General features: G+C 44.6%; 1 protein-coding gene across 1 annotated transcript in view; it reads right to left on the bottom strand.

Annotated features, from left to right (window-relative positions):
• Positions 1-5,842: 5,842 nt before the first annotated feature.
• LOC111971947 (ras-related and estrogen-regulated growth inhibitor-like protein) overlaps positions 5,843-12,435 on the bottom strand; it is a 12,745-nt gene continuing 6,152 nt past the window's right edge. Inside the window, exons 2-5 of the mRNA XM_023998738.2 lie at positions 10,587-10,643; positions 8,143-8,216; positions 7,115-7,263; positions 5,843-6,350 (exon numbers count right to left, since the gene is read on the bottom strand). Coding sequence (XP_023854506.1) covers positions 6,065-6,350; positions 7,115-7,263; positions 8,143-8,216; positions 10,587-10,643 — 566 coding nt within the window. The 3' untranslated portion in view covers positions 5,843-6,064. The remainder of the gene's footprint in view (positions 6,351-7,114; positions 7,264-8,142; positions 8,217-10,586; positions 10,644-12,435) is intronic.

Raw genomic sequence — 12,435 nt, 5'->3', positions numbered from 1 at the left:
TGTATATTGTAGCGAACAGCGGGTCAGGGAAGCGAACCCGGGTCGCTGGCATGAAAGGCAAACACCCTACGCCAATAGTTAACCACTGATTGGAATTGTTATACAATGCCCCCTCCRAACAGGAAGTCCCCGTGCTTCGACCCACCGCGGCCCCCTCACAAGTCTGGCCATGCGTTCCGACAACTTCACGACCGTCATCCCACTCTCCCACCAATGTAGCGAATGGAGGGGCAGGAAAGTGAACCCGGTTATGTTCCCCAATGCTGGAAGGGGAGCCTGAGTGAAAGTTTGGGAACCCCTGGTATGGAGCATTGTGCTATATAACGCGGTTTGCATTTAATCCCAGCGAATGTCTTGTCTGTGAGGCTTGATAAGGCTACTGTGTGATTGGAGTCCAAATTGAGCCGTTTTCAGTAGCCACTGACTACAGTACTTTTGGAGGTTTTCTGAGTCCTATGGTGTGAAGGCCACTGTCCATGTGATTGGTTATTGATTTGACCATAGCAAGCCTGGAAATCGAGGCTAATTGGACCTCTAAAAATCCATCCACTGTAATTACTTGAGATAATTAGGGRCATAACTTGTTCTGACTGTCTCTCTGACTTCTTTCGGGTCTATGTGTTTGATTTGGCCTTGAGAGGTTATTTTTCATCTACAGCGATGAGAGAGCGMGTGTGAGAGAGTTCTAGCATTCTCTTGCTCTGTACTTTCCTCTGTCTTTCTCATTTACAGTGCATCCTGAAAGTATACAGATCCCTTGACTTAATTACTCTACAGCCTTATTCTAAAATGTATTTAAATATTTATTTCCCTCATCAATCTACCCACAATACCCCATAATGACAAAGCAAAAACAGGTTTTTGTCAATTTAGCAAATTTATCACATTTACATAAGTATTCAGACCCTTTACTCAGTACTTTGTTGAAGCAGCTTTGGCAGCGATTACAGCCTCGAGTCTTCTTGGGTATGAAGCTACAAGCTTGGCACACCTGTATTTGGAGAGTTTMTCGCATTCTTCTCTGTAGATCTTCTCAAGCTCTGTCAAGTTGGATGGGGAGAGTCGCTGCAGAGCTATTTTYAGGTCTCTCTAGAGATGTTCGATCGGGTTCAAGTCCGGGCTCTGCATTGTCTTGGCTGTGTGCCTAGGGTCGTTGWCCTGTTGGAAGGTAAACCTTCGCCCCAGTCTGAAGTCCTGAGCACTCTGGACCAGGTTTTCATCAAGGATCTCTATGTACTTTGCTCCGTTCATCTTTCCCCTCGATCCTGACTAGGAAAAACATGCCCACAGCATGATGCTGCCACCTCCATGCTTCACCGTAGGGATGGTGCCAGGTTTCCTCCATACGTGACGCTTGGCATTCAAGCCAAAGAGTTCAATCTTGGTTTCATCARACCAGAGAATCTTGTTTCTCATGGTCTGAGAGGCTTTAGGTGCCTTTTGGCTGTCATGTGGCTTCYGTCTGGCCACTCTACCATAAAGGCCTGATTGGTGGAGKGCTGCAGAGATGGTTGTCCTTCTGAAAGGTTCTCCCATCTCCACAGAGGATCTCTGGAGCTCTGTCATTGTGACCATCGGRTTCTTGGTCACCTCCCTGACCAAGGCYCTTCTCCCCCGATTGCTCAGTTTGGCTGGGCGGCCAGCTCTAGGAAGAGTCTTGGTGGTTCCAAACTTCTTCCATTTAAGAATGATGGAGGCCACTGTCTTCTTGGGGACCTTCAATGCTGCAGAAATGTTTTGGTACCCTTACCCAGATCTGTGCCTCGACACAATCCTGTCTCGTAGGTCTACGGACARTTCCTTTGACCTCATGGCTTGGTTTTTGCTCTGACATGCACTGTCAACTACCTTTTTATATAGACAGGTGTGTGCCTTTCCAAATCATGTCCAATTAATTGAATTTCGCACAGGTGGATTCCAATCAAGTTGTAGAAACATCTCAAGGATGATCGATGGAAACAGGATGCACCTGAGCTCAATTTCGAGTCTCATCGCAAAGGGTCTGAATACTTATGTAAATAAGGTATTTAAGTTTTTTTATTTGTAATAGATTTTCAAAAATGTCTAAAAACCTGTTTTCTCTTTGTCATTATGTGGTACTGAGTGTAGATTAATGAGGAAAATAATTAAACTAATCCATTTTAGAATAAGGCTGTAACAAAATGTGGAAAAAGTCAAGGGGTCTGAATACTTTCTGAATGCGCTGTACATTCTGCTCTACTTTCCCAGTTTGTCTCTACTCTGTTATACCTGTCTGTATGTGTCAAGTTATCTTAATACCACATGCTTGAATGTCTCTTTGCAAATACAGTAGAATTGTAGACCTAAATGGAATCTTTATTTGTGGCTTTTGATAAAATGGTTACAGGAGGCAAATATTAAGAGGCATCATAGACCTATTTTGATCCGGGGTAAATGTTATACTGCTGTAGGTACAGATCTAGGATCAACTTTCCCTGCCCCATCATAATTTTAACAATTTGTCTGAAAAATACATAACTGACTCAAGATCAGTGTCTAAGTGCAACTTCACTTTATTCCTTACTACACTACCGGCCCCCCTTACTACACTACTGTCTGATGCCATCTAGTGGGTAAAGTGAGGGAACATTTCATAGTTTTTTTTTTATCCTCAAAATACAGTGTTATGAAACGTAACCTTTTTTTCACCTGCCCTGTTAACTTTCTATTCTTAGGAATTAGTCATGGGAACAAAATCTGTTTTTAAAAGCTTTCATGAAGGCTTTTAGTTCAGAGGGTATCAAGAGATTCTCATTAAAAGTGAAACTACACACTTTGAAATGATTAAATTATTAAGGTTTAACTTAAATTTTCTCTGGAGTATAATTTAGTTTGTAAAGTATTTATAAAGGGAAATTGTAGTACTAAAACAGAAATGTAGTACAAGTCAACATATGAATAGTTCAACAACGTATGCTAACCAGCTAACATCACATCACTGTCTATCCTCACCACCTGGTGGAATCCTGTCAGGAAGTTCAGGATGAAGTTTTAGATGGAGGTGTTCAGTTCCAGGGTCCTTCGCTTAGTGATGAGCTTGGAGGGCACTATGATGTTGAATGTTGAGCTGTAGTCAGTGAACAGCATTCTCACATAGGTGTTTCTCTTGTCCAGGTGGGAAAAGGCAGTGTGGATCTGTTGGGGCGGTATGCGAATTGGAGTGGGTCCAGGGTGTCTGGGATTATGGTGTTGATGTGAGCCATGARCAGCCTTTCAAAGCACTTCATGGCTACAGATGTGAGTGTTACAGGTAAATAGTMATTTAGACAGGTTACCTTGGCATTCTATGGTGGTCTGCTTGAAACATAGGTATTACATWCTGGGTCAGGGAGAGGTTGAAAATGTCAGTGAAGACACTTGCCAGCTAGTYGGCGCAYKTTCTGAGTACACATCCTGGTAATSCGTCTGGCCCTGCGGCCTTGTGAATGTTGACCTGTTTAAAGGTCTTACTCACATCGGCTACGTAGAGCGTGATCCCACAGTCGTCCAGAACAGCTGGTGCTCTCATGCATGGTTCAGTGTAGCTTGCTTCGAAGCGAGCATAGAAGGCATTTAACTAGTCTGCTAGGCTTGCATCACTGGGCAGCTCACGGCTGTGTTTCTCTTTGTAATCCGTGATAGTTTGCAAGCCACATCTGACAAGCGTTAGAGCCGGTGTAGTAGGATTTGATCTTAGTCCTGTATTGGTGCTTTAACTGTTTGATGGTTCATTTGAGGGCATTTCTCCAGCTTAGCATCCGCTTCATCAGACCACTTCCATATTGACCACGTCACTGGTACTTCTTGCTTGAGTTTTTGCTTGTAAGCAGCAATCAGGAGGATAGAGTTATGGTCAGATTTGCCAAATGGAGGGTGATGGAGAGCTGTGTCTGCATCTCTTTGTATAGAGTAAAGGTGATCTAGAGTTTTTTCACCTCTAGTTGCACAGGTGACATGCTGGTAGAAATGAGGTAAAACGGATTTCAGTTTTCCTGCATTAAAATCCCCGGCCACTAGGAGTGCCGCATCTGGATGAGCATGTTCTTCTTTGCTTATGGCCTTATACAGCTCGTTGAGTGCAGTCTTAGTGCCAGCATCAGTTTGTGGTAGTAAATAAACAGCTATGAAAAATATGGATATAAACTCTCTTGATAAATATTATGGTCTACATCTTATGAGGTATTCTAAATCAGGCGAGCCGAACCTTGAGACTTCCTTAATGTTATAGATTGCGCACCAGCTGTTGTTAACAAAGAGACACACATCACCACTCTTGAGCTTACCCGACACTGCCATTCTGTCCTGCCAACGCATAGAAAAACCGCTAGAATATTATCTATGTCCTTGTTCAGCCAAGTTTCTGGGAAACATAGGATATTATTCCAGTTTGTTCTCCAGTGACTGTACATTCACCTATAGAACAGAGGGTAGAGGTGGATTATTTACTTGCCTCTGTAGTTTCATCATGTTACCCGCACGTCGGCCTCTATATTGCCATCTCTTTCTCTTCCGAGTGTCAGGGATTAGGGCCTGGTCCAGGGTGAGCAGTATGTCCTGTGCCGTCGACTCATTGAAGTAGAGATCTTCATCCAAATAGAGGTTACTGATCGCTGTTCTGATGTCCAGAACTMTTTTTGGTCTTAAGACATGATGGCGGGAACATTATGTGCAAAACAGGTTAAGWTCAGCGCAAAAAAACAAACCGATTAGCAGAATTGGTTAGGATCCCGTAAAACGTCCGCAGTACATTCCACCGCCATTCTCAACATCCAATGTCWGCCATGTTTTTGGATGATTTGATGACGTTGTCATTGCTCGCCCTGCTCCCTGTGCGCACTGAGTGCTAGTGCACATGTGATGTTGGTCTGTACAAACCTTATGCAACCCGGATATAGACGGTCCATGARTCATCGTATGTGAACGTGAGTAGTTTACCTTGAAAAATACGGTCAAACATCTTGGACACAGTCCTATCATGCCTCAGTGTGTGGGAGTCATGTCCTGSAGGGATCAGCCAATCATGAAGAAAATGGACTACTTCAAAATGGARATAGTATGGACAGCTCCATTGAGGCTGTCACAGACGCTATAATGGCACAGATAAAGATTTTTATTTAACTTGGCAAGTCCGTTAAGAACAAAATCTTATTTACAATGACGGCCTACGCCCTAACCCGRGCGGTGCTGGGCCAATTGTGCACCGCCCTATGGGACTCCCAATCACAGCCGGTTGTGATACAGCCTGGAATCAAACCAGGTTCTGTAGTGATGCAGTGCCTTAGACCGTCGGGAGCCCAGTTAGTTAAAGGACTCATCTCCTATCTCTATGGTTACATCCACCTTGGGGGAAAAAACACTGACAAAATAGCTGATAGTTTATACTTTTACCAACACAGTAAAAGTATAAACGTTTTAATCAGCGTCACTTCTCAGTAGTTGATGGTTGAAAATATGATCAACAGGACCTTTGTGTCAGCAGGTTATGCATGATCTTTTTGCCCCCAACTGATTTTAATAGACCAATAACAGAGACGTTCAAACCTCTCTGCCATAATGAACTTGTGCCATAATGAAGCTTACAAATCCCTGCCATTTCAACTGGGCTGGGGTTATTCTCCCCCTTCCCCTGCTAACTTGGTAACTTGTCCCTTTCCCRACCAGGCGTCTTATACCGCGTTCACGTGCTAGTCGAAACTAGGAAACTCTAGGAAACACGGCACATGTATAACTACAATCAGTTAGCAAGTCAGGAATTTCAGAGTTTCCTAGTTCCCACAAGCACGTGAACGCGGCATTAGACCACGCCCAGACAGTCTGGAAGAAATTTCTTGAAGAATTGTGGTTAGCAAAAAGCATTTTTTATTTTTGGAGGACCATTGTAACTGAAAACAATTAAAGTAAGTCATTTATTGTTAACCAGAAATGATTTGATACAGTGTGAAGAAGCTATGGAGATCAAAGATCAATCCTCTTCMCCATTATCCTTACGATTGGAGTCCAACTGTAGTCCTAGGTAGGCCATTCTGTCTCTCTCAGCCAATCCCGGCCAGTCTTTCTGGGGATATCACACGGACTTCCTCCTCTTGCCAAACATGTTGTTGATGAGCTTGGCCATGGACTTGGAGCTGCTGTAGCGGCGTCGGTCGGCGCGGTACTTGAGGTGCTCCATCACTTGTCTGATGAGCTGGGTGAAGAGGTTGGCGATCTCCTGGTAGCTCTCGGCCGCCGACACCTCCTGGAAAAGGCAGCGGTTCTCCTGCGCCAGCGAGCGGCCCTCCTCCTCACAAACCTGCCGGGCGTGGCACAGGTCCTGCTTGTTGCCCACAAGACAGACTGGCACCTCCACCTCCCTGGCAGAGTAAAGCAGAGACAKAGAGTCAGTGTATTTTCATTTGGAGAATCGAGGTGTGCTTCTAGTTTGACTAGGTATCAGAGCAGGTATCAGAAGCGAGGGCATTAGCATCTCATATGAGGGAAAAGTTCAAGCGTATGACAACGACTAACTGACTTCATGCCACACATGGTTTCTTAATGGTTTTAGGCTAATTTTAATAGGCGGGACTAAAAAAAAGCAAGCCTTTTACTGTAGGTCTGGAAATCCTGCCATTACAAACCACTGAGCTCCAGAGATATGCTGCTCTATCCAAATGAAGCCCATTCCCACTGCCTTACTGAGATGTTCTTGTCTATGACAGTTTGATGTATAAGGGAGACCCAAATTCATGCCCTCGCTCGGTCTGTTTGGCTGTTCTAGATATAACGCTTTTCTGTTTATGCAGTTTTTATAAGGTGAATCTCTAACACGATCAACAGCATTATTMCAGACAAATTCTTTCCCAGTGCCACAGAATTCAAACTGTATAGAGAAGATGCATGCCTTGCCCCTCTGGGCATGGGTTACAAAACGCACCCTGAGACATTTAACTCTGCCATTCACCCAGTCTGTCTCCCCATCTCATTGCGCTGTCCAACAAAGATCAAAAAAATTGGAAAAGAGGGTGGATTTCCACTCTTTTTATTAAGAGAAAACAGAGGTACTACATGGATTTACAAATGGTTTTGCCTCTCACCAAGCCTTCCAAAAATGTAATTCCCTGTTCAGAGGAACTCTCACCCTTTGCAGTTCTCAATCCGTGTCTCTCTGATCTGCTGCAGAATGTTTTCAGCATTGATGAAGGATGTTCGGTCGCTGATGTTGTACACCACCACAAAGCCATCAGCCCAGTCCACCGGCTCCTCCAGTATACACCTAGCCTCAGTTCCCTGTCAAACAACACTGCCACAGTTAGGTAGCTCAACACTGAGACGTGTTCATTAGACACAAAACAGAAGAGAACGGACTGAAACAAGGGAGGGACTATCTGATCTAATAAGAAACATACATTTTCATTAATGAACATGATTATGATGTGTTCTTAAATTCTCAAAAAATGTCCTGACGTTTTCTCTCAAGATTCATTCTGTGCATCTCATACAATCTCCGCATGAATCATTTTTAGGTTAAATAAGATTAAATCAGTCCTGTATCAAAACAGTGACCGTGGTGTATATGGCAAAAGACAAGTAGCTCTTTCACACGCCGTACCCCTTGGCTACAGGTGCTGCAGAGCAGTGAACATCCAAGCTCACACCAACCTCTCTCTGTTTCTCTCTTTAATGACATCATGGCTTTTCTTTATGAATGTGGAGGCCGTAAAGATCGAGCCATGGGACAATGCATCTAAAGCCACTCTAGCGTTCCTCTTAGGTCTTGGCTTACAGTGAGCTTTAGCAGAGTACAATAGATTGGCCTTTCCCCCTCTGGGCCTCAGCCTCAGGGTGTTCCAATAAAGCAGAACTTTGTAGTRAAAACCCTCTGAGGTCTCTGGCCTGGTTGGCTAAGCACAGAACAGCTTGTATGGCTATCTTTCTTCAAAGGCAGACTCATTGGCACTCACTGCCTTGGGATACACTCGTAAATCTCATCGGATTTAAAACTCTAAGGTATGGATCGTCCATGTGCCTGCAGAAAGTAAACATTAGACTGCTCCTGGGGGTTTGTGCAAGGGGAAAACCAGGTCACGGGAGTGCAGTACAACGCTACCCCAATGTTGTGACAGGTGTTGTTTAGGAAGATTTGGCCTATGTTGTATTCTGTTGTACCTGAGAGCAAGGGTCGAACACCTCCAGGTTCAGCTGTCTACCATCAATGGATAGTCTTTTACGATACAGGGAATCTAGAACAGAGAAGATATCCATTAGAAACCTGTGAGGTAACTAACTCTATTTACCCGTACAGGGTGCATGTGTTTGCATGTATTACGTCGATGTGCAGTGATTGCTTTAAGAACAAGAAGCACAGGTGTAATTTCTACACCATAGTTAGGCAGATGGATAATAATATTTGATAAACATTTATTGGTGTTGAGATACCACTGCACATACACTACCGTTCWAAAGTTTGGGGTCRTTTWGAAATGTCCTTGTTTTTGAAAGAAAAGCATATTTTTGGTCCATTAAAATGACATCAAATTGATCAGAAATACAGTGTAGACATTGTTAATGTTGTAAATATGCCGTTTCCAGCTACAATAGTCATTTTTCATGGAATATCTACATAGGCGTACAGAGGCCCATTATCAGCAACCATCACTCCTGTTCCAATGGCACGTTGTGTTAGCTAATCCAAGTTTATAATTTTAAAAGGCTAATTGATCATTAGAAAACCCTTTTGCAATTATGTTAGCACAGCTGAAAACTGTTCTGATTAAATAAGCAATAAAACTGGCCTTCTTTAGACTAGTTGAGTATCGGGAGCATCAGCATTTGTGGGTTCGATTACAGGCTCAAAATGGCCAGAAACAAAGACGTTCATCTGAAACTCGTCAGTCTATTCTTGTTCTGAGAACTGAAGGCTATTCTATGCTAGAAATTGCCAAGAAACTGAAGATCTCGTACAACGCTGTGTACTACCCCCTTCACAGAACAGCGCAAACTAACTCTAACCAGATAAAAGAGGAGTGGGAGGCCCCGGTGCACAACTGAGCAAGAGGAACAGTACATTAGAGTGTCTAGTTTGAGAAACAGACACCTCGCAAGTTCTCAACTGGCAGCTTCATTAAATAGTACCCGCAAAACACCAGTCTCAACGTCAAAGTGAAAAGGCGACTCCGGGATGCTGGCCTTCTAGGCAGAGTTGCAAAGAAAAAGCCATATCTAAGACTGGCCAATAAAAATAAAAGATGAATATAGGCAAAAGAACACAGACACTGGACAGAGGAAGATTGAAAAAAAGTGTTATGGACAGACAAATGTAAGTTTGAGGTGTTCGGATCACAAAGAAGAATATTCGTGAGACGCAGAAAAAATGTAAAGATGCTGGAGGAGTGCTTGACGCCATCTGTCAAGCATGGTGGAGGCAATGTGATGGTCTGGGGGTCTTTGGTGGTGGTAAAGTGGGAGATTTGTACAGGGTAAAAGGGATCTTTAAGAAGGAAGGTATCACTCCATTTTGCAACGCCATGCCATACCCTGTGGATGACGCTTAATTGGAGCAATTTCCTCCTACAACAGGACAATGACCCAAAGCGCAGCTCCAAACTATGCAATAATTATTTAGGGAAGAAGCAGTCAGCTGGTATTCTGTCTATAATGGAGTGGCCAGCACAGTCACCGGATCTCAACCGTATTGAGCTGTTTGTGGAGCAGCTTGACGTTATGGTACGTAAGAAGTGCCCATCAAGCCAATCCAACTTGTGAGAGGGCTTCAGGAAGCATGGGTGAAATCTCTTCAGATTACCTCAACAAATTGACAACTAGAGTGCCAAAGGTCTGCAAGGCTGTAATTGCTGCAAATGGAGGATTCTTTGACGAAAGCAAAGTTTGAAGGACACAATTATTATTTCAATTAAATCTCATTATTTATAACCTTGTAACATCTTGACTATATTTCCTATTCATTTTGCAACTAATTTCATGTATATTTTCATGGAAAACAAGGACATTTCTAGTGACCCCAAACTTTTGAACGGTAGTGTATCTGTGATACTTTGCTCCACTGACGCAGTATGTGAACAACACTATGGCCATGATATCGTGGGCCTGTGGGCCTGTGGGGCCGTGTGTTTGCAGTATGTGAACAACACTATGGCCATGATATCATGGGCTGTGGGCCTGTGGGCCTGTGGGGCCGTGTGTTTGCAGTATGTGAACAACACTATGGCCATGATATCATGGGGCTGTGGGCCTGTGGGCTGTGGGGCCGTGTGTTTACAGTATGTGAACACACTATGGCCATGATATCGTGGGTCTGTGGGCCTGTGGGCTGTGGGGCCGTGTGTTTGCAGTATGTGAACAACACTATGGCCATGATATCGTGGGGCTGTGGGCCTGTGGGCCTGTGGGGCGTGTGTTACAGTATGTGAACAACACTATGGCCATGATATCGTGGGTCTGTGGGCCTGTGGTGTGGGCCTGTGTGTTTGCAGTTGTGAACAACACTATGGCCATGATATCGTGGGCTGTGGCCTGTGGGCCTGTGGGCGTGTGTTTACAGTATGTGAACAACACTATGGCCATGAGTATGGTGGCCTGTGTGGAGAACCTACTAGTGTTGGAGGCGTACTCCCCGATGAAGCGCTTGGTCAGAAACCGCACCAGAACAGCTGGAGGAATCGGCGAATGAAAAAGAAAACAAGGTTACAGTTTGTCCAGTGAGGAAAATGTATTTTCATATGATCCCTCGGCTGAGGTTGTGTCCCAAATGGTTCCCTATTTACAGTATGTTCACTACTATTGACCTGATCCCTATGGGCCCACCTGATCCCTATGGACCCGGGTCAATAGTAGTGCACTTTATAAGGTGGGTGTCATTTGGGACGCAGGCTTGGTGAGGGTGCCAAAAGCCTGAGGAATCAGGGTTTTCTCTAACCTCACACATGAAAGGTTTGGCCTGGATGGGTTTACCTCGAGGGATGTGTGCATATTTGGCAAGCAAAATTGGCTATTTCTGCTCGTTCTCCCTTTCCAGATTCTGAACACACTACCCTCTCTGTGAGAGATGAGGTCACAGCCATAAGCTCAATTGAAGCCCCAGGTTGAGTTTTACTGAGCTCTGGTTGAAGCGCTCCAGTCCCTTGCACACACACATGCTCATACACACACATACAGTAATGCACACACGCAAGCACACACACACACATACTGGCAGAAACACAGAAACAGACCGATACACACTTACAATGTAAAACATTTCCTGTAAAATGTACAGTAACTTAATGGCAGCACTCTCCCTCAAACACCCACTGTCTCTCTCACTCTCTCTCCCTCACACCCACTGTCTCTCTCACTCTCACTCCCTCTCCCTCACACCACTGTCTCTCTCACACTCCTCTCCTTCACACCCACTGTCTCTCTCACTCCCTCTCCCTCACACCCGCTGTCTCTCTCACTCCTCTCTCACACTCACTCTCTCACTCCCTCTTCACACCGCTGTCTCTCTCACTCCTCTCCTTCACCCCGCTGTCTCTCTCACTCCCTCTCTCACTCTCTCACTCCCCTCTCTCACACCCACTGCCTCTCTCACTCCTCTCTCACACACCCACTGCCTCTCTCACTCCTCTCTCTCACACTCACTGTTTCTCTCACTCCTCTCTCTCACACCACTGTCTCTCTCACTCCCTCTCTCTCTCACACCCACCTGTCTCTCTCACTCCTCTCTCTCACACTCACTGTCACACTACTGTCTCTCTCACTCCCTTCTCTCACACTCACTGTCACACTCACTGTCTCTCTCACTCCCTCTCTCTCACACTCACTGTCACACCACTGTCTCTCTCACTCCTCTCTCTCACACTCACACACAGATCCCCGCAGTCTCTGGGGTTCTAGCCTCACAGCACAGTCGGTGCATCTCCACAGAAAACACTCTGCAGTGCAGTGTGCCAGGGGGAATGGTACACCCTGCTGTTTTATTAAACACATATACCAGGGTCGTATTCACTAGGCACCAAACGGAAGAAAATGGTCTGCAACAGGGAGGGGCTAACCTGCACTTGTCCAATAAGAAACAYTTGTTTTCATTGAAAAACATTTTCCATTGCAAAACGTTTTGCTACGGTGTGCACTAATGGGCTCTGGGCTCCCGAAGACTGCAGTGACTCACTGAATACTGATATTTACCAGACAGGACGCCATACAGCCACAAGACTCTTAATGAGTCCCCCTGCCTCCCTCAAGTCCAGACAATGAAAAACAACTGTACAGTCACTGTCCCTCCCAAGTTAATTTCAATTGATTTATTGTGGGAAATACATGGGGTTTCTTTAACTCACGAGTCCCTCAGAGAAGCTGATACACATAATAAAGATTGTGATCATTGTCATTAGTATTCCCTGAAATATTTTATTTCCTATTACATTCATATCTGGAGCTATATTTATTACATTCATATCTGGA

Source organism: Salvelinus sp. IW2-2015, linkage group LG13 (genome assembly GCF_002910315.2).
Source record: "Salvelinus sp. IW2-2015 linkage group LG13, ASM291031v2, whole genome shotgun sequence".
Classification (NCBI taxonomy): domain Eukaryota; kingdom Metazoa; phylum Chordata; class Actinopteri; order Salmoniformes; family Salmonidae; genus Salvelinus; species Salvelinus sp. IW2-2015.
This window is presented reverse-complemented; position numbering and strand designations above follow the sequence as displayed.